Raw genomic sequence first — 21,437 nt, 5'->3', positions numbered from 1 at the left:
TGGCTGTCCCCTCCCTGGTGGTGTCCAAGACCAGGCTGGATGAGGCCTTGAGCAAGCTGTGCTGGTGGGAGGTGTCCCTGCCCATGGCAGGGGGTTGGAACTGAATGAGCTTTGAGGTCCCTTCCAACCCAACCCATTCTGTGGTTCTATGATTGTATGGTTCCAGATCTGGGAAGGTTTAGTAAACAGTCCCTAGTGAGGACCACTTCTCACCTAGGATTCAATCCAACTGCTCAGCTATTTCCATACACCCTCCCTCTCTGCCTGCTCCTTTCTCTCTTGCCCCTCCAAATACACTTTCCCACTGTTTCCAAGGAAGTAAGGCCAGGTGGATTTTGGTGATTTTTAGGAAGCTGGGAGCCAGAACTCTGTAAGGCAAGAAGCAGCTGTGAGTCCTTCCTTGTAGGAGTCACATCCAGCTTTGTCTTAGACACAGTGGTCTTGATTTTACTGGAAGGACTTTAGCATTTAATCCTGCCAGCACTGCTCAAGAGGGTCTAAAATCACAAACTGTAAGAAGAAACCTGATGAGATAAATGTCCTTCTCCTCCAAAGAGCTCCCAAGATGAGAGCTCAGCTTCTCAGATGATGTGTAGAAGCCTGGAGCTTTTGACTTCCTTGAAGTGGTGCAGTCCTAGGGCAGATGAGAATCTAGTCTGCAGAGCATCCTGTCCCTAATAGGCTGGCAGCATCCCTTTGTGGTTGGGATTTCTTCCTGGGGTGCATGCAGGGTGCTGTGCATGGACAGACCCTCTGCACTGCCCTGGGGAGACCTCACCTGGAATATTGCATCCAGGCCTGGGCTCCCCAGTTCAGGAGGGACAGGGATTTGCTGGAGAGACTCCAAGGGAGGGCTGCAAGGATGCTGAAGGGACTGAAGCACTGCCTGGGGAGGAGAGGCTGAGAGCCCTGGGGCTGTGCAGTCTGGAGAGGAGAAGGCTGAGAGGGATCTGATCAATGTCTGTCAATAGCTGAGGGCTGGGGGTCAGGAGGGAGGGGACAGGGACAGGCTCTGCTCAGTTGTGCCCTGGGATAGGCCAAGGAGCAATGGATGGAAACTGCAGCACAGGAGGTTCCACCTCAACAGGAGGAGGAACTTCTGCACTGTGAGGCTCCCAGAGCCCTGGAGCAGGCTGCCCAGAGAGGTTGTGGAGTCTCCTTCTCTGGAGCCTTTGCAGCCCTGTCTGGATGTGTTCCTGTGTGACCTGTGCTGGATCCTATGGTCCTGCTCTGGCAGGGGGTTGGACTTGATCTTTGGAGGTCCCTTCCAACCCCTAACATCCTCTGATGCTGTCACAATGCCCAGGGGGGTGAGCACTGCAGGCTTATCATGCTCATTAGTGTGAGTATTCCCTTATCTAAGCAAATGAGAATGAAGGGAAGTGGAAAGCAGAGGAGAAAACAGAAGGGAAAAGAGAACAACAGATGCTGTGAGTTGGCCCTTGGGTGTTTTGCATAAACTCCCTTGCACAGGGGGAGTTGGCATTGCCCCTGCAGTGACTTTAGCTCACACCTGTGTGTGGGAGGAAGAGGAGAAGCTGTGGTGTTGCCTTGCTCAAGGACAGTTGCCCCCAGTGAAGGAAAATTTAAAAAAAAAAGAAGTGACAGTGCTGGCTTCATGCAGAGCTTGCCAGCCCCAGCTGTTGGTCAGGGTGGAGGTGGAGCAAAGCAGAGGTGCAGTGATGAGTGCAGAGCTGCAGGAGTGGCTGGCTGGGTGCCCCCAGGCCCACCCAGATCCTGCAGCAGCAAAGGGAGAGCAGAGTTCAAGGTGGACAGCCCTGGGGCTAAGGCAGCAGGAGGTCCTTTGGACACCTGAAGTGGCCAAGGTGGCCATTGTGTGCCTCTGAGGACCAGAGCCCTTCCCCCCAGCACAAGGTGGCTGCAGTCTTACCCCAAGCATGGCACTGAACAGTGTCCCTTCACCCTCCCAGTCCAGCCCAGGCCATGTTCATGCAGCACAGAGCATTTCTGAGCTCATTTGGGCCATGAGGTAGCACCAGAACACCTGCTGGACCTTTCCTCCCACACCATGGGGATCACAGCTGAGTTCCTGAGGTGCCACAGAGCCTGGGTTAACCAACAACCCCCTGCTCACACCTTGGGCTGATTTCCTGTGTGGATGGAAACCAGAAAGGGCTTTTGCTGTGGCAGGCAGGCAAAGCTGAGTCACTTTTGCCAGCCAAGATGTGATGTGCCCTGATGGACAGGCAGCAGCAGCAGCAGGGCTTGATTTCAACAGCCTGAGCCAGTTTTGTCTCTTTGCTAATTTGGTCCAAAATTCAATTCCAGTTCCATGAGGCCACATGGAACTCATTGGATACTTTAGGGTGAAACAGTTTTTGACTTTCGAACAAGTGATTCACTGGAAGCAGAGCATGAGGCTGAGTGTCATGGGGTGCACAACAAAGCTCCTACCCCAGAGAGGAGAAAGAAAGGTCTGACTGGGAGCAAGGACCTGAGCCAGGCTTGCCTCATCCTCATCCCAAGTAAACCTCTTTCATTGAAGCTGGTTTGCTGCATTGCAATTCTTAAATATCCTTGGAATCCACATCCCAGCTGGGGATACATCAGGCTCTATAGTCAGCCTTTTTCTCTCTTGGTCTTTCCTGCTGGAGCTGTTCCATTCTGTATAAAATGGGCTCAGGCAATAGCTGAGGGGGAGTCCTAGGCAGTGACATAGGCTGGGCAGGGACTGGCTGGAGAGCAGCCCTGAAGAAAAAGCCTTGAGGGTGCTGGGGGAGGAGAAGCTCAGCAGGAGCCAGCAGTGAGCACTTGCAGCCCAGAGAGCCAAGCAGAGCCTGGGCTGCAGCAGGAGAAGTGTGGCCAGCAGGGCCAGGGAGGGGATTCTCCCCCTCTGCTCCACTCTGCTCAGACCACTCCTGGAGCACTGGGTCCACTTCTGGAGCCTCTGTTCCAGGAAGGATCTGGAGGTGCTGGAAGGTGTCCAGAGAAGGGCCATGAGGATGAGCAGAGGGCTGGAGCTGCTCTGCTCTGGAGACAGCCTGAGAGAGTTGGGGCTGTGCAGTGTGGAGAGGAGAAGGCTTTGAGGAGACCTTCCTGTGGCCTTCCAGGATCTGAAGGAGGCTACAGGAAAGCTGGGGAGGGACTTTTGAGGGTGTCAGGGAGTGATAGGACTGGGGGGGATGGAGCAAAAAAATATGGGGTGATTCAGACTGGATGTTAGGAAGAAGTTCTTGCCCATGAAGGTGGTGAGAGACTGGCAGAGATTGCCCAGGGAGGTGGTGGAAGCCTCATCCCTGGAGGTTTTTGCAGCCAGGCTGGATGTGGCTGTGAGCAACCTGCTGTAGTGTGAGGTGTCCCTGCCCATGGCAGGGGGTTGGAGCTGGCTGAGCCTTGAGGTCCCTTCCAGCCCTGACAATTCTATAATTCTAAAGAGACAGGAAATTGGTGGCTGGGTGGTTATGCAACTCTTCTGAGATGTGAAGGCATCACAGGCAATGCTCTGCTCCAATGAATAGTTGCTTACTGATTGATCTATACTACCCAAAGAGAGGTTGATAGAGACCCCTCTCTACTCCCACCCAGCTCAGGGACCAGGGTGCTCTGTGGATAGCAGGATACCAGCAGAGGGACCTCAGTCCTCAGCTGAAGGTTATTAAAAAGTGCAAGAATTAATATTTTTTCTGGTGGTTGTTTGCCTTTTTCTGTGTGTTTGTTTGTCTGGTTTTGGTTTGTTGGGGTTTTTTTCTGTTTTGATTTGGCTTGGTTTAGTTTTGGTTTTGTGTTTGGCTTTGCTTTTGGTTTTGTGGGGTTTGTTTTGTGAGAAAAACGAGGCTGGTGCAGAGCACTCAAGTGTTAGCTCACAGGAAGGCTGATGGCACATCCTGCTACTGCCCTGCACTGGCAGTGCTCAGCCACCTCCTGGGCTCTGCTGGGAAGATAAAGAGCCCTTGGTGGAGCTTCAGCAAAGGCTCAGGTTTATCCTCATCACAAAGAGGTGTGGGAGAGAAAAGGGGAAAATGTGACATTTAGGAAGAAATTGTTTAGAGTGAGGCTGGGGAGAGACTGGCACAGGTTGCCCAGGGAGGCTGTGGATGTCTCCTCCCTGGAGGTGTTCCAGGCCAGGCTGGATGAGGCTTTGAGCATCCTGGGCTGGTGAGAGGTGTCCCTGCCCATGGCAGGGGGGTTGGAACTGGATGAGCTTTGAGGTCCCTTCCAACCCAAACCACTCTGTGATTCCATGACTCTCTGATGACATTTTTGCTTTTATTCTCCTGCCCTTTATTTCTCCCTTCATTCCACCTCCCTGCCTTTTCCCTCTCAGAAAAAGGTTTCCCTTTGTTCAGCATTTCCCTTGGATCCAAGTCAAGTTAATAAGTGTCTAATTAACCTGCCTGTAATTTGGGAGTTACAATTAAGAGAGGTGCCCTGTGAGGCCACCATGCCCACCAGTCATCCCATCATGCTGTCTCAGACCAGTAGCCCATGGCCCCCATCCCAGACCTCCCCCTTACAGGGGCTGCTTGTTCCATCCTGGCCCCAATTAAGCCTCATTAGTGCTCAGCAGGTTTCCTCAGTGCTGCCAGACCCTGGTGCAGAGGGCTACAAAGGTCCAGGAGGCCTGTTCCAGGGGAGCTGAGAACTTTTGCTTCAGTGCATGCCAGAGCAGAGCACCTGAGCCATCCTGCTGTGGGGGTAGGGTGATTGGTAGATGGATTCATAGAATACCAGGTTGGAAGGGACCTCAAGGATCATCCAGGCCAACCTTTAAGCTGGGAGATGAAGGAACATGGGGAAGTCCCCTGTGCACTTATCTGTTGGAGCTAGAAAAAGATTATTTTACCCAAGTCATTGGAGCCTGTGCTCCAGCAGCTGTGGAGGGTTGGGTGATGTGTCCCCAGGGAGCACTTGGATATTTTTTACCATTATTATCCTGTTGCTGGCACCTGGAGCACTCATTTTGATAGTACCACTCTGCCCCATGGTGCTAAGGAGCTCCTCACCTCCAGGCAGGTGACCTAGGATGAGGTGGGAGGTGGATGCTGGGATGAGGTGGGAGGTGGATGCTGGGATGAGGTGGGAGGTGGATGCTGGGATGAGGTGGGAGGTGGATACTGGGATGAGGTGGGAGGTGGATACTGGGATGAGATGGGAGGTGGATGCTAGGTTGAGATGTTTCTCTTTCCTCCTCTCCTACCATTTTTCTTTGCTGCACCATCACAGCTGAAAGTAACCCAGGACTTTTCTTCCCTCCACACCCAAATGTGTGTGTCCCCCCTCACCCCCTCCAACTGTTTTATTTCAGGTTGCAGAACACCTGAAAGGTTGCAGCACCTCCAGAGCAGCAGCAAAGGAGAGGGAGGACTTAGCCTTGTGCCATGGGTGGTGGTTTGGGGAGAGTCAGAGGCCTCCTGATGGGGGCCAGCTGATGGGGAATTGTCACTGCTGAGCTTGCTCAATGAAACACAAAAAGAAGATCCACATTGACCCAAATATGTTTTCTGCTTCTTTTTTTTTTTTTTTTCCCCCAGGGAATCTGACTAAACACATGAAGTCAAAGGCCCACAGCAAAAAATGTCAGGAGATGGGCGTGTTGGTATCTTCACTGGTGGACCTGGAAGCCGAGGAAGGTAAAATCTTCCACACAACCAAAGTGCTCTTGGTGCTGAGAGAGCAAGACCCAGCCAGGCAGGAGGTGTGCTCCACACATCCTCCTTTCAAAGCTGTGGAGCAGTTTGGTTCACCCCAGGGAGGGGATATCTGCCTGCATGGGTTGAGTTCTGGAGCCATCCTGCGAGGCTGGAAGGGTAGGATGCTCTGTGAGGCTGAGTCCCTGTGCTGCAGGTTGTACATAGAAGAGTTAGGGCTGGAAGGGACCTCAAGGCTCAGCCAGTTCCAACCCCCCTGCCATGGGCAGGGACACCTCACACCACAGCAGGTTGCTCACAGCTACATCCATCCTGGCTGCAAAAACCTCCAGGGATGAGGCTTCCACCACCTCCCTGGGCAACCTGTGCCAGTCTCTCACCACTCTCCTGGGGAACCTTCCCTGCTGTCCTTAGCTGGTGTGTAACCACCATGTTCAGCCACAGGCAGTGCTGCAGCTGCTGGTGCCCTGCTTTCTGCTGAGAGCTCTGCCAGGTGACCTGGGGATGCAAGACAGACCTGCCCAGGGCCTTTGCTTAGACCTACTCTTTCCACAAGGACAAAGTCTGAGATCAGCTCAGCCTGGTCACCTCCCAGACCTCAGTTTTCACAAGCAGAGTGTTCCCATAAGGGCTCTCACAGCTCTCACTGAAGGTGCTGCTGAGTCCATCACTACTAACCCTGTATGAGCCCAGGGATGAATCACAGAATGGTTTGGGTTGGGAAGGGACCTGAAAGCTCATCCAGTTCCAACCCCCTGCCATGGGCAGGGACACCTCCCACCAGCCCAGGTAGCTCAAGGCCTCATCCAGCCTGGCCTTGAACACCTCCAGGGAGGGGGCAGCCATAGGGACATCCCTGTTCCAGGATCTCAAGGAAATTCCCTCCTGGAGGTCATCTCTGTCTGGCTGCAGACAGAGCCAGGACTCAACAGGTGGATAGTGAGCATCTGTGCTTGGCCCAGTGCTCCATGTGTGCTGGGGCATAACAAGGAGTGGATCTGTGGTGTGAGAAAGTGCTTCTTGGTGTTCAGAGTATCTCTGGCTGCTGTGCTCTGGAGGAGCCTGGTCTCAAAATGAGACCCACCCTCAAGCTGCATTGCTTGGGGCTGTGAAGCTCCGAGCCTGGCTTTGGGGTGCATTAATAAGAGTAGTCAGCAGGTTGGGAGAGGTTCTCCTGACCTTCTGCTCTGCCCTGGTGAGGCCACAGATGGAGTCCTGGGTCCAGTTCTGGGCTCCCCAGTTCAAAAGAGACAGGGGAGAGTCCAGCAGAGGCTGCAAAGATGCTGTAGGGCCTGGAGCAGCTCTGTGAGGAGCAAAGGCTGAGAGCCCTGAGGCTGAGAGCCTGCAGAAGAGCAGCCCCAGAGGGGAGCTGAGCAATGCTCAGCAAGAGCTAAAGGAGCTGTGGGGGGCAAGAGGCTGGGGCCAGGCTCTGCTCAGTGGTGCCCAGGGACAGGACAAAGGGCAGTGGGCACAGACTGGAACCCAGGAGGTTCCATCTGGAAAGGAGGAGAAATCTCTTTGGTGTGAGGGTGCTGGAGGCCTGGAGCAGGCTGCCCAGAGAGGTTGTGGAGTCTCCTTCTGTGGAAAGCTTCCAACCCCCCCTGGCCATTGTGCTCCTGGGCAAGCTGCTGTGGGTGCCCTGCTTTAGCAGGGGAGTTGGACTGGATGAGCTCCAGAGGTCCCTTCCAACCCCTACCAGTCTGGGATTCAGTGAGCAGCCACCTCCTGAAACGGCCTCTTGAGAAAGACCTTTCCACAAGGATCTTCTCCTGGGGACCTGCACATCTTACTGTGTCTGCCTGACCCCAAGAGACTCCAAATCCCCAGTGCAGACCTGGGCTGTGCCATGCATGAACTGCTCTCAGCTCTGCAGGCAGACCCAGCACCACTGCTGGAGACCTCAGCATGTCAGGATGGGAATGGAGCAGCGTGGGGACAGCTGCTTCCCTCAGCCCTCCCTCTCGTGGGTCTTTCCCATATGTAGGATGAAGGTGAATCACCCTGGTCAGAAAAGACCTGGAAGGTTTTTCAGTAGGGGAAGAGGCAGCAAAGCCAAACTAAGGAGGTGCTGTGACATCTGAGGGCACCATCCTGAGGGCACCTCAAGGAGATACCTTCCCCCTGACTCTGCTGCTGATTTCTTTCATCTGCTTAAGGACAACCCCACACACAGAGTCTGGTCAGGACCCTCAGGGGTCTGCCTCTTCCTTGAGGAGGGCACCTGACTCTGAATTAGTAATTCCTCCCCTGCTTTATAATAGCCACAGCTGGATTTGCCTGAAGCCATCCCAGGAAGCAGATTTCCTCCTGGGAGCTCCTGCCTGGGAGCATCAGGCAAGTGCATGGTGACCATGAGCAATCCTCTCTCCATCAGAGATGCTGAGGAAGAGTCACAGATTGATAGATTCATAGAATACCAGGTTGGAAGGGACCTCAAGGATCATCTAGTCCAACCTTTTAAGCTGGGAGATGAAGGAACATGGGGAAGTCCCCTGTGCACTGTGCTGTTGGAGCTAGAAAGAGATATTTTAGCCAAGTTATTGGAGGCTGTGCTCCAGCAGCTGTGGAGGGTTGGGTTATGTGTCCCCAGGGAGCACTCAGATGTTTTTTGCCATTATTATTCTGTTTCCTTTAGCAAGACCCTTGAGAATTCAGGGCTGGAGCCTCAGTGCAGCAGTGATGGAGAAGAAGCCTTAGGGGCAGCAGATCTCAAATGCTCATGAAATTTTGGGTCATCTGCATGTGTGTTCAGTGAGTTGGTTGAAGTGCTGTGTCCAGCTCTGGGACCCCCAAAACAGAAGAGAGCTGCTGGAGAGGGTCCAGAGGAGGCCACAAAGATGATCAGAGGGCTGGAGAAGCTCTGCTGTGGGGACAGGCTGGGAGAGTTGGAGCTGTTCAGTCTGGAGAAGAGAAGGCTCCAGGGAGATCTCAGAGCTGCATTTCAGTGCCTGAAGGGGACCTACAGGGGAGAGGCTGTTCAGAAGGGGCTGTGGGGACAGGATGAGAGGCAATGGTTTGGACCTGGAGCAGGGCAGAGTTAGGTTGGACCTCAGGAGGAAGTTTTGCAGAGTGAGGCTGGGGAGACACTGGAACAGGCTGCCCAGGGAGAGGGAACCTTCCAAACCAATGCAATCTGTGACTCTGTGAGACCCTGCAGACAGCAGCCCTAGAGGGCAGAGAGGCTCTGGGAGCACAGCTCTGGCCCTGGGTCTATTCCTGGAAACAACCCTGACAGCCACAGCTCAGGGTGGTCCTTTCTGTTTGCATTGCCTTGCAGACTGGTCAGGCTAGCACTGACCCTTCCTGGCTGCCACCCCAGCAATGGCAGTATGAAAGCAGCTCCTGCAGCTGCCTTCAGCAGTTTTTGTTTCCTATTTCACCCCAACCAGTTTTCTTTCCCCCATCCCTGGGGTTGGTGCTGCCCCAGCCCCCAGGGCTTTGCTGCCAATGACTTCAAGTGAAGCTCACACAGCTCCAGGGTTATTTTTGTCCAGTGAACGTCAGCTGAGCAAGTTCTGGAGCTGAGAGCCAGGGAATGTTAAGTCGGCAGGAATCACAACCAGTGCTTATCACCCTGCTGCCCTGCTGGGCTCAAGCCCATCAGAGGCTCTGCAGGGCAGGGGGCTGGTTCCTGGGCCATGGGCAGTGTTCCAGGCTTCCTGCTGCACAGGGAATTTAAAGGCACTGAGCCAGCTCCCCTGTGCAGCTCCTGGAGGGATGGAGTTTGCTCTGCTGCAGATTGGTGCAGGGTCCAAGAAGGGCAGTTGCTGGAAGGGGCTTCTGCAGATCATTGAGTCCAAACCCTCTGCCAGAGCAGGGTCACACAGAAACACATCCAGGAGGGCCTTGAAAGTCTTCAGAGAAGGAGACTCCACCACCTGTCTGGGCAGCCTGCTCCAGGGCTCTGCCACCCTCACAGTCAAGAAGTTCCTCCTCATGTTTAGATGGAGCTTCCTATGGCCAAGGTTGTGTCCATGGCTTCTTGTCCACCATTGAGAAGAGTCAGGCCCCATCCTCCTGGCACCCACCCCTTAAGATATTTGTAAGCACTGATCAGATCCCCCTCAGCCTCCTCTGCTCCCCTCTGGGAATGCTGGAGAACTCCTTCAGCCCTGCTCCCACGTGGGAATGCTGGAGAACACCCCAGACAGTGGAAGAAGTTTTCACTGTGAGGATTTGGCTTCTGAGATGGATACACATAAATGTATTTTGTTGGTTAATTTCCATGGGCCTGGATGGAAAACCAGCCAGCTTGGACAACCTTGGGCTTTTGGGGTACCCAGGGAACCTCAGTGTTCAGGTTGGACAGCAGCACACTGCATCTGAGCACTGTTTGGGGTTGTGTGGAGATAGAGTAGCAGCACCAGAATGGAGAGGGGGGAGAGATGCTGGAGCTGACAGAACACACAACAAAAGCAGTGGGCAGAATGTGTGCACAGAATCCCAGCAAGGTGGGGATTGGAAGGGACCTCTGGAGATCATCCAGTCCAAACCCCCTGCTCCAGCAGGGCACCCACAGCAGCTTGCCCAGGAGCACAATGGCCAGATGGGGTTGGAAACTCTCTGGAGAAGGAGACTCCATAACCTCTCTGGGCAGCCTGCTCCAGGCCTCCAGCACCCTCACACCAAACAACTTTCTTCTGTTCAGATGGAAGCTGGATGAGCTCCAGAGGTCCCTTCCAAGTCCACACCATGCTGGGGTCTGTGAGTGCAGGGACAGGAAGAGCTTAGCTTGCAGAAGGGACTCCTGTGGTTGCTGTTGGCTCTGTGGCCATGCAGTGTGTTGCCCTCTCTGGGCTTTCTGGCCTTATGCAGCAATCTCTGTAACTTTAGAATTCCCCAAAATATCCATTCTCCCTTTCCTCCCATAGATGAGGAGAGGCTGTGCTTGTGTAAAGGGGATGGTCTGCCAGGAAGGCCTGCAGAAAGGTGAGAAGAGGCAGGGGTGGCGTCAGAGGAGGCTTCCTTCTTCTCCTCCCAGTTTCTTTTTCACCTGCTTGAAGGGAATGCTGGAGCTCTGCTGCCCCTCCAGCCTCAGCAGCTCCATTGCTCACAAATGACAAATAAATACTAAATAAAGCAGCCCAGGAGATGGCCAGAAAATTGTGGTTTCTACCATAATGGTTGGGGCTGTTTGGATGGATGAGAAAATAACATAAAAATGGCAGAAAAGTTCAAGAGCCATCAGAGAGCAGAGCTGGAAGACAGATGCCCAGAGATGGGGATTGCAGAGAGCCTTTCCCTGTGCAGCCACAGAGCCTTCTCTCTCCTTTGCAAAGAGGCTGAGGACAGAGCCCAGCAAGGACTTTTGGAATGAAAAAAGAAAAATAATTAAAAAAAGAAATCTGTACTATTTCCATGTGACAGAAACCAGCACAGGAAGGTCATAGAATAGGATAGAATCATGAAGGTGGGAAAAGACCTCTAAGATCAACCCAACCCCACCATGGCCTCCAAACCCTGGCCCCAAGTGCCATGGCCACAGGTTTCTGGAACACCTCCAGAATGGGGACTCCACCACCTCCCTGGGCAGCCTGTGCCCATCCCTGACCACTCTTACAGCGAAGAAATTTTTCCCAATCTCCAACTGAGACCTCCTCTGGTGCAGCTTGAGGCCTTTTCCTCTTGTCCTGTCATTAGTTACCTGTGAGAAGAGGCCAACAGCAGCCTCACCTTTCAGGGAGCTGTAGAGAGCAATGAGGTCTCCTCTCAGGCTCCTCTTCCTCAGACTAACCACCCCCAGCTCCCTCAGCCTCTCCTCACCAGCCCTGCTCTCCAAACCCCTCACCAGCTTGGTTGCCCTTCTCTAGACCCTCTCCATGTCCTTCTTAGACTGCAGTGCCCAAACTGGACAGAAATTACTGACAGTGATGCTAGGAACTGCAGAGTGAAACCAAGAAATGGCCAATTTAAGCTAAATATGAAGAAAAAAAAAAAAAAAAAAAAGATGTGGGCAAACCTTCCTGCAGGTTCACCCTCTTGCTAGCCACTTGGTTGAACAAATCAACCCCCACCTCACTCTGCCCTCCTTGCAGTGAGAAGGTCTCCCCTCAGATCATTGTGCTTCCCCCTGGGATCAGGCAGGCAGGGAGCAAGCAGTCCCTAAAGCTCCCCAGATTGTTTCAAACTGGAGCAGTGTTTTGCCTGCTTGTTTTGCTTGCTGTTTAAGAGGCAGCAGACAGTGAAGGGTGTGACTATAAAAGGAGATCTGGAGTCAAATTCTCGTCTCCTGCAGAGGTTTTACTTGGTGTGACTGCAGCAGTGTGGTGGAACAGCCTTAGAATAACACACATGGAATGAACTGCAGCCCTCAGGCAGGGCCTATTTGCACCAGCTCCCTCTCCCCTTTCCTCCCTCTGCCTCTCCCTCCCTCTTCTCCTGACTTGCCCTTTCTCTGCCACACAGCTCAGCAAAATGCCTTTCAGTTGCAAGAAACCAGGGCTCAGGTCTGAGCTCTCTTTCTGCCTGCAAGGATCATGTTAGGAGGCCAAAGCAAACTCCCTTTGGGCTGTCCCAGCACTCACTGGAATGTTTCTCTCAGTGGCAAATGCAAACAACTCCCCCAGTGTGGAGCTGGCTTCACTTGCCCCTCACTCCATACTTCTGACCTTGCTTTCTGTCCTGGCCAGAGCCTGTCTGTTGTGTCACTGAAGGCCAAACAAGGAGACCACACAGGACAAGGCTCTGAGAGCCATGTGGTGGATCCTGAAGCTATAGCTCTGCATCCATCCCAGAGCTCAGAGATGTCAAACCTCAAAACCAGAGCAGCTCATAGCTCTGGTAGTGCAATGCATTCCTTCTCCAAGCAGGAAATATGCACAGCTCACCCTACAGCTGGTGGTTTGGAATAATATTTGTTCTGAGCTCAGCTCCTTTGGGAATTTTGCAAACAACCCATTGCTGGATCCTCAGTCCAGCAAAAACCATCATCAGACAAACATTTCCCAAGGCAACTGAGGGTCCTGGTGAAGAGCTGCTGACTTCAACAGGATGCTCTGTGAGTCCTGACCAGGTCTTTCTTTCTGGACTAACAGAGAGAGTTTCAGTTTAAGGAAGATGTTGAGATGCTGGAAGGTGTTCAGAGAAGGGCAACAAAGCTGGGGAGGGGTCTGGAGCACAGCCCTGTGAGGAGAGGCTGAGGGAGCTGGGGGTGTTCAGCCTGGAGAAGAGGAGGCTCAGGGGAGACCTCATTGCTCTCTACAACTACCTGAAGGGAGGTTGTAGCCAGGTGGGGGTTGGGCTCTGCTCCCAGGCACCAGTGACAGAAGGAAAGGACACAGTCTCAAGCTGTGCCAGGGGAGGTTTGTGCTGGATATTAGGAGAAAGTTCTTCACAGAGAGGGTGATTGCCCATTGGGATGTGCTGCCCAGGGAGGTGGTGGAGTCACCATCCCTGGAAGTGTTTAAAATAAGCCTGGATGAGGCACTCAGTGCCATGGGTTAGTTGACTGGATGGTGTTGGGTGATAGATTGGACTGGATGATCTCAAAGGTCTTTTCCAAGCTGGTTAATTCTGTGATTCTGTGAGTCATACAAATATAGAATTGTTTCAGTTGGAAAAGCCCTCTGAGATCATCCAGTCCAACCATCAACCCAACACCACCATGGCCCCAAGTGCCATGAACAACTCCAGGCATGGGGACTCCACCACCTCCCTGGGAAGCCTGTGCCAATCCCTGACCACTCTTGCAGCAAAAAAAGTTTTCCTCATCTCCAACCTAACCCTCCCCTGGTGCAACCTGAGGTCCTATTGCTGGTTACTTGGTTGAACAGACCAACCCCCACCTGACTCCAACCTCCTTTCAGGGAGCTGTAGAGAGCAATGAGGTCTCCCTCAGCCTCCTCTTCTCCAGGCTGAACACCCCCAGCTCCCTCAGCTGCTCCTCCCTAGCCCTGTTCTCCAGACCCTTCCCCAGCTTTGTGAGCTGGGGTGGGGAGCAAATGAGCTGTATTTCAGGCTGACCCTTGGCTGGATCCCAAGCCCTGGTAGAAACACACATCCTTTGTGAGTGGAAAGGACAAACACCTCATGAGCATTCACTACTCAAAGTAAACAACATTGTGCTTTTCATCCCTAGCTCACAGTGACTTCTCACTGTGTGGCCATGTCCCCTTCTGAGAGCCACCCTGCTTGCTGCCAGGCAAGTGTGGTCCAGCCTCAGGGTTAGCTCTGCTGAGTTCCCCCCTTGGGCTCATCCTGCTGGCAGATGGCAGCTCTGAAGGGAAAACCAGCTCAGTTTTCAGAGGAGGAACTGTGTCCTAGGCTGAACTGATGGTGGAAAGAGGCCAGTGGTGCTGCCAGCACTCACCTGGCTCCACATAGGTGTCAAAGCAGCATCCAAGAGCTCTCCTTTCAAAGCCAGGGACCATGTGTTACACACAACCCCAGACTGCCAGCTTGGAAGGGGCCCCAAGGATCCTCTGCTCCAACCTCCCTAGGTGCTGGTGCAGTTGCAATGAGCTGGCTCAGCACCCTGGCAAGCTGAGTCTGAAACTGCCCAGTGCAGGGGACTCCACTGCTGCCCTTGGGAGATGATTCCAATCTCTGCCTGCTCTCATGGCAAACATTTTTCTTCTATGTCCCCAGCAGTCACTTGTCCCCATCACCCCTTGGCTTTTCCATGGGATTCCTTGTGGAAAGGGAGTCTCCCTCCTCCTGGTCACCACCCTTTATCATAGAATCAGTCAGGGTTGGAAGGGACCTCAAGGATCATCCAGTTCCACCCCCCCTTGCCATGGGGAGGACACCTCACACTACGTCCTGGCTGTGTCCCAGAAGCTCTGCACCCTTCCTCTCGGTGCCTGGCACAAGCAAGGTGCTTGCCACAAGCAGGGTGCTTTGCTGTCCCCTGCAGAGCAGGAGGGACTCGCCGGGAAGCCTCCCGACAGTGCAGTTGTGTTGAGCTGCAGTGACATCCAGTGGCTGTTCCCGATGGATCTCTGCAGGCTGAGCTTCCCCTGCTGCCGGGATCTGGATGGGGCACGGCAGCTCGTCCTCAGTGCAGGGCAGAGGGGGAGCTGGCAGTGATCTGCTTGGGAGCTTGGTGCTGACCTCAGGACGCTTCTGCCGGCCCCTGCACTAGACAGAGGCTGTGTTTGTGTCTTTAGAGCCACCTTTAGCATTTCTTTCCTGTGTGTTCCTCACTGTTCACAAACATCCTCACAGTGTCCCTGTGCAAGGCCTTCCCCAGGCAAGCAGCAAAGCCTCTGCCACAAACAGTCAGATGGAAAAGACCTTCAAGATCATCATTAGGTCCATCTGGTAACCCAGTGCTGCCAAGTCCACCACTAAACCATGTCCCTAAGCTCCACACCTGCAAGTTTGTTCAACACTTCCAGGGGCAGAGGTTAAACCACTGCCCTGGGCAGCCTGTTCCAATGCTTGACCACTCCTTCAGTGAAGGAGTTTTTCCTAATGTCCGACCTAAACCTCCCCTGGTGCAATTTAAGTCCATTCCCTCTCATCCCATCAGGTGGTCTTTGAGAGGAGAGCCCAACCCCCACCTGGTTCCAACCTCCTAGAGAGCCAGAAGGTTTCTCCTCAGCCTCCTCTTCTCTAGGCTGGACAACCACAGGTGTCTCCACCAACCACAGGTAGCTCCTCCAGACCCTTTGCCAGCTTCTGTGCCCTTCTCTGGACATACTGCAGCCCCTCAATGTCCTTCTTTGCAGTGAGGAGCCCAAACCTGAACCCAATGCCCAGGGTGTGGCCTCCCCAGTGCCCAGTGCAGAGGCACCATCACTGCCCTGCTCCTACTGGTCACACTATTGCTGGTCCAGGCCAGAATAGTAGTGGCCTTCTTGGACACCTTGGCACACCCTGGCTCATCTTCAGCCAACAGTCAAGACTCATCTGCATCATAGCCAGCTTTTATCAGCACTGGCCAGAATCCAGAGGTTCATTCCAACCTTATTGTTTGCTTTGTAATGAAAGTCCTGTCCTGCTGCTGCTTCACTGTCACAACCTCTAGGCAGCAAAAGTCCCCACAGGTGGAGGACAGGAGCAGCCACCCCAGCAACTTCCCCATCCTTTGGCAGCTGTGGATACTTTGCAGGCACTAATGCAACAGGTAGTCATAAAAACCCCAGCAAGGGATGCCAGTGGTGATGCCCTCCTCTGTCTGGAGCCTTCCTTGCATAGAATCACAGAATTGTCAGGGTTGGAAGGGACCTCAAGGATCATCCAGTTCCAACCCCCCTGCCATGGGCAGGGACACCTCACACTACAGCAGGTTGCTCAGAGTCACATCCAGCCTGGCCTTAAAACACTCTAGGGATGAGGTTTCCACCACCTCCCTGGACAACCTGTCCCAGTCTCTCACCACCCTCATGGGGAAGAATTTCTTCCTGACATCCAATCTGAATCCACCCATGAGAAGGTCAGGCAGGGTGTGGAAGGGGCACAGCAGGAGCAGGGACAGATGTCTGCATGTGTTGGCACAGCACCAAAGTTAGGGTGGAGTGGGAGGTCCCCGTGGTGGGATTCACTGGGATCATCAGGAGGGAGCTGGCACAGAAGGCAAGCCTGCAGCCTTCAAACATAAGCTGATCAGACCTAGGAAAGAGCCAAGTCCTCTCCTCTTGTCCCCACAGAAGGTTGGAGCAGGTTCAGCACCACCCCAGTTGCTGTGTGTGTGGTTTACACCCTGTTTGTGTTTGCTCCTTCAGGAACCAGTGAAGACCTATTCCAGGACTCTGAGGGGCGGGAGGGCTCTGAGCCAATTGAGGAACATCAGTTTTCAGACCTAGAGGAATCTGATGAGGATGATGACAATGAAGATGAGGAAGATGAGGAGGAAGAGGAGAGCCAAGATGAGCCACCTTTAAAGCTGCCTGAAGGCAAACAGACCACGCTCCCAATGCACTCTTCAGGTGGCTCTCCATCTTCTCAAGAAGAAGGCACTGAAGCAGCATTGCCCTTAGCCCAAGAAACTGTTTCCAGCAGCCAAAAAGTAGGTGAAGGCCAGCAGGCCTCGTCCTCAGGGCTGGAAACAAAGTGGTCAGCAGACAGCAGTGACATTGCTGTGTGCCACAGCTTCTTGAGTCTCCACAGACCAGCTTTGACCTCCACTGAACACTTGACTTCTGCTGAAAGAGAGTCTGTCACAAGGCCACAGATGTCCTTAGTCATGGACCTGTCAACCTCCAAAGACACCTCCCCAAGGAAAAGGTGGTCTCCAAGCCAGGACTCTGGCAGAGGTGGTGGCAGCAGCAGACCAATGCTAGGGAGAAAGCATCTCCTGACCAAAAATGAAACTTCCCCCAAACGGTTTTCACCAACTGCAGAGCTGTCTTCTCTAAGGTGCCTGTCTCCAGGGAGAGTGTTGTCTCCTTGCCAGCGTGTCTCTCCCAGGAGGGAGGCATCTCCACTGAGATGTGTGTCACCCAGACTTGAGCTGTCACCCAGCAGGCATCTTTCCCCCAGAAGAGAGCTGTCCCCAAGGCCATACCTTCCACCAGAAGAAGAAGCCTCCCCTGTGAGGCACTCATCGCCGAGCAGAGAGATGTCGTCGGTCAGGTACTTGTCCCTGAAGAAGGTCTTGGCCCCAGGCTGCCTGGAGTCCTCCAGGTATCCATCCCCTGGGAAAGAGGACTTGCCTGGGACTAGCAAATCAGCAGCAGATGACCAAGTTCAAGGCTCATATCAAGCCCAGCAGGGGATATTGTCTTCGATGCCTCTACCTCACAGGTTCTTTGGCAAAAACGTGCAGCTCTACGAGTCCAAGCTGGTAAGTCCAAGCCCCTTGTGTCTCCTCATCCCTGCAGTGCCTTCTCTGTTGTGCTTCTCCTGCAGGCTGCCAGGCAGAGGGGCACAGTGACTCTGTGACCAATGGCACAGGTAACCTGAGTGACTCTGTGACCAGTGCCACAGGTCACCCAGAGAAAAGTGCTGGTGGGCAGCAATGGCTTTTGCACCCACTTTGGTCCTGCCCTTCTCAGCTGAAGGGAAGTTGTCCCTTCTCCAAGGGATTACTTCCACTCTTGCCCCAAGCAGCCTCCCGCTGACACAAGCAGTAGGGGTGACCACCACTCAGTAATGACCGAGCTGTCACTAAGAGATGTATGTTCTCCTGGGATATTTGTTCCCATTGCAGAGATTTCACCATCTGGGCTGAAGCTGTGATCAGCTTTCCCTGCTCAGTGACCTGAAGCAGATCTGACTTGGCCGCTGCACTCCAGTGCTGGCTCCTGGCTAAGGTCCAGACGCGGCCAGCTCTGTTCAATTGACTGCTGAGAAATGTTTGTTTGGACATCTCTTGATTTCATCTCACTTCTCTCTTCAGCACAGAGAGGTGTTTCCCACTGGGTCCAGAAAGTTATTTAATCTCTCTGCTGGACATATCCAATCCTATGGGTAAAGGAAAATTGCATGTTCCTCCCACTGCTGCAGGCAAATTAGACGTCGGGTTTGGTGGAACGTTTCCCATTCCTCCTGAAGTGCCTGGCTCTCCTGTATTTTGTGCTGATGACCATGAGATTCAGTTGCTGGAGTTCCTCTGCTGTGAAACTGGTGTGAGGAGAGACCCCGAGCCCTTAGGGACTGCACTGGGAAGAGAGAGAGGCCTTTGTACAAGCCCTGGAGAACTTGTCACGGCAGATGCTGACCCAGGTCTCCTCCAGCAGAGCCGCGCTGCCCAGTGTGCGTTTCTTCCATGTCTATGATATGTGACACCTTCTGGTGCTATCTTCCTTCTGCTCCCCCCTGCGAGTCTTTATTCTGCCTTCTCAGAGACTACCTTTTGCTATAGATCCAGACTTTGCCTTACTTTCACGCTGTTTCCCTCTCCTGTCTATTAACTTATGGTGACTCTCCAGGCTGTGGAAACCCCCAACCCTTCAGCTCTAAGGCGTCTCTGTCAGGAACACTGCCCCACTGCCCCACCTTGGAGCAAGGGCCCTAAGCTCCCTACTCCACAGTAGGAGACAATTCTGCTCCTCTGCTTATCTGCCCATTCCCCCCTTTGAACTGACACTCTCACACACTTCCCTTTTTGCTCCATTTTCTGCTTCTCTTCCACACCCGAGAAGAGTGCAGTTCTCTTCCACTACTGCTTTTTCTCCTGCACCTCCAAAGCCACAATGAAGACCTGAATGGGACACTTCCCATTTATCAGTCAGATGGACAGCTGGGCTTTCCCTGAAAAATTACACTGCTGGTAAGGCTACAAGAAACAGAAAGCTCAGAGGTGGCTTTAGCAGATTCCAACCAGAGCTTGGCACATTGCTTGGAAACTTGGAGACCATCTTAGCTTAGCTTCAACAGAAGGCTTTCTGCCAGCTCTGCATAAGGCCTCACCATGACCATCTCCCTTCCCAGTGGCTCTTGCAGTAGATTATTTCTCCTTCTGGTGGCTGTTGCACCACTGAGATGGTTTGTTTGGGGGTTTCCCAGCACCCCTCTACTGATTCTAGCAAGACTCCACGTGGCTAAGTGAGATTTAGTGAGGTTTTGATCTTCTAACTGCTGACCAAGTAGATACTATCTTCAGTGGCTCTTGCTCTCTCTCTCTTCTCTTTTGCTGCTTTCCTCTGTCACCTCTTCCTAGAGATCCATCTGGCAGGGTGAGGCAATTCTCCACAGCCCTACAAAGAAATTCACCCTCCAGTGAATCCTCAGATTTTAGAGCTAGCCCCAGCTTCACCAAAAGTTGATTTCAGTTTCTGTTGCTTCCTCTTCTTGGGAGCCCTGTTCACGGGTTTAGTTCTAACCTCATCACTAATTCCTCCATTTCTGTTTAGCCACATATCTCTCCATGATGTACGTTAGGAAACTATGGGAAGCACCGGGAGAGAAAGAGGAAAAGGTAAAATGGTAGGGATTTAACCCTTGATTTCTACAGACCACACCATGAGGGTGGTGGTGGGGACCACACTGATGGGTGTGCTTTGTGTCACTGGAGAGTTAATGAACTCTCATTCCATCCAAAGCTTCCCTTGCAGTTAGCAGCTGTAAGGATGTAATCCTGCTGTAGGAAAGCACAGTGAAAATAAACATCATCATTTGGGGCTCTCAGAAACTGAAAGGTATCCAAAGCAGCTCAGATGGCAGGAAACACTGACAGCCTCTGCCAGGGCTTCAAAGGCAGCCCTGATAATAGGACAGGGGGTGATGGTTTAAACTAAAAGAGGCAGATTCAGGCTAGATACAAGGAAGACAATTTTTTTGTGATGAGGGTAATGAAATACTGACCCAGGTTGCCCAGATGGGTGGCAGATTCCCCATCCCTGGAACTGTTCCAGGTCAAGTTGTTTGGGGCTCAACTAGGATGTCCCTGCTGACCACAGGGGAGTTGGACTAGAGACCTTTAAAGGTCCCTTTCCACCCGAGCCAGTCCATGATTTTATAAGGATCCAAGCCTGGACCAAAGCCCTGGATCTCTGCCCCAACAGACTATGGGCATATTTATACCCAGAAGGCCAATACTCTGGGTTGTGCTGCTCCTTACCTTAGAGGTTCTGGGGTCCAAATCCTCCTCACTTGATCGACCCCCCTCAAACTCGAACATAACGTTGACAAACCCAATCCCTGTAGGGAGCATTAATGATGCTAATGCTGTAACCTGTGTGTTGCACTGATTCAGCTCTTTCTTTTCCCTCTCTGGTGCAGAAGATAGAACCACGGAGCCCAACGTGCTCACCCGGCCTCACGCAGCCTGTCTGCTCCAGACCCTTGCAGGCACCTCACGAAATCCACGTCCACGCTCCCAGCCGGGGGGAGGAGAATGTCTTCAGCCATCTCCCGTTGCATTCGCAGCAGCTCACGAGGACCCCGTATCCCATGATTCCCATTGGGGGCATCCAGATGGTCCAGGCGAGGCCGAGCTTGGTGCCCAGCTCGGTCGTGTCCCTGCCAGCAGGATCCTTTGCCTCCGAGGGCAGCGGCGTCCCGGAGCTCCGCTGGGCTCCCAGCAGGGACGAGGAACCGCAGGCGCCGCGGGAGCCGTCCTCGGCGTCCGTCTCCCCGGTGGCAAAGGTTTCTAAGTACACCCTGTCCCCAGAGCGTACCGGCGGTGGTTACCTAGAAGAGAAAATGAGGACTAGTGAGCTTCAGCAGTCGCCAGAGCAGGAGGAACACAGGGTAAAAACGTTGGCTGAGCCTAGTGGCGCGGAGCAGGCCGGCTGCTCGGCGTCCCCAGCCAGCCCCAGCACACCCCACGAGCACTCTCCAAAGCCTTCGACGAGCGGGGAAGAAGCCTCGATCCAAACGGGCAAGAAGCAATCTGGCAGCTCGAGCACTTCTTTGGAATCATCCTGCACTTTCATCTCAGATCTCCCCTCCCAGCCGTTGGACCGAAGCAGCAGCACCGGCTGCCTCTCAGAGCCCTCACCCAGCCACCCGCATGCCCAACCCTTCTCCGTCCGCAGGAGAAACCTCTCCGGAGAGCCCAGTTGCCAAGCGGGGGGAACCTCCAGGAGGAGCAGTCCACACCTAGAGCAGGCAGATTTAGGTCAAACTCAACAAAAGGTGGATGAAAACACGGGAAGTGCTTAAGCCTCCACCATCAGTTCCACCTTTAGGCTTCCTCTGTAAAATCAACAAGACATTTTCAACACTATTTCCTTTGGTATAATCCTGGCTATCAGCAGCACTCTTTAAGTGAATGACCAAACCCATGGAAGATTTCCTGGTTTTCTTTGTCCCAAGTCTGGTATTTATCTCCACATGTATGCAGTTACTTGTGCCTTTTTCTAGACCTTTTGTTGCTTGAAATGTACAAAAAACTGTTCGAGGCTGTGAATAATTTTTTAGAGTTTTTTTGGAAAAGGGGTTTGTTAGACCTTGTCTTTATTATTTTAATTTTTTTTGGTTGTTGTATTTTTTTTGTTG

At 53.1% G+C, this 21,437-nt stretch overlaps 1 protein-coding gene across 1 annotated transcript in view; it reads left to right on the top strand.

Moving 5' to 3' along the window:
- Positions 1–21,101, top strand: part of HIVEP3 (HIVEP zinc finger 3) — a 96,854-nt gene extending 75,753 nt beyond the window's left edge. Inside the window, exons 4-6 of the mRNA XM_054395178.1 lie at positions 5,493–5,591; positions 16,277–17,337; positions 20,217–21,101. Of these exons, the coding sequence (XP_054251153.1) occupies positions 5,493–5,591; positions 16,277–17,337; positions 20,217–21,101 (2,045 nt within the window). The remainder of the gene's footprint in view (positions 1–5,492; positions 5,592–16,276; positions 17,338–20,216) is intronic.
- The last annotated feature ends 336 nt before the right edge of the window (positions 21,102–21,437 follow it).

This window comes from Indicator indicator, chromosome 33 (genome assembly GCF_027791375.1).
Source record: "Indicator indicator isolate 239-I01 chromosome 33, UM_Iind_1.1, whole genome shotgun sequence".
Lineage (NCBI taxonomy): Eukaryota > Metazoa > Chordata > Aves > Piciformes > Indicatoridae > Indicator > Indicator indicator.
The sequence above is the reverse complement of the archived record's forward strand: the minus strand, read 5'-3'. Positions and strand labels throughout refer to the sequence as shown.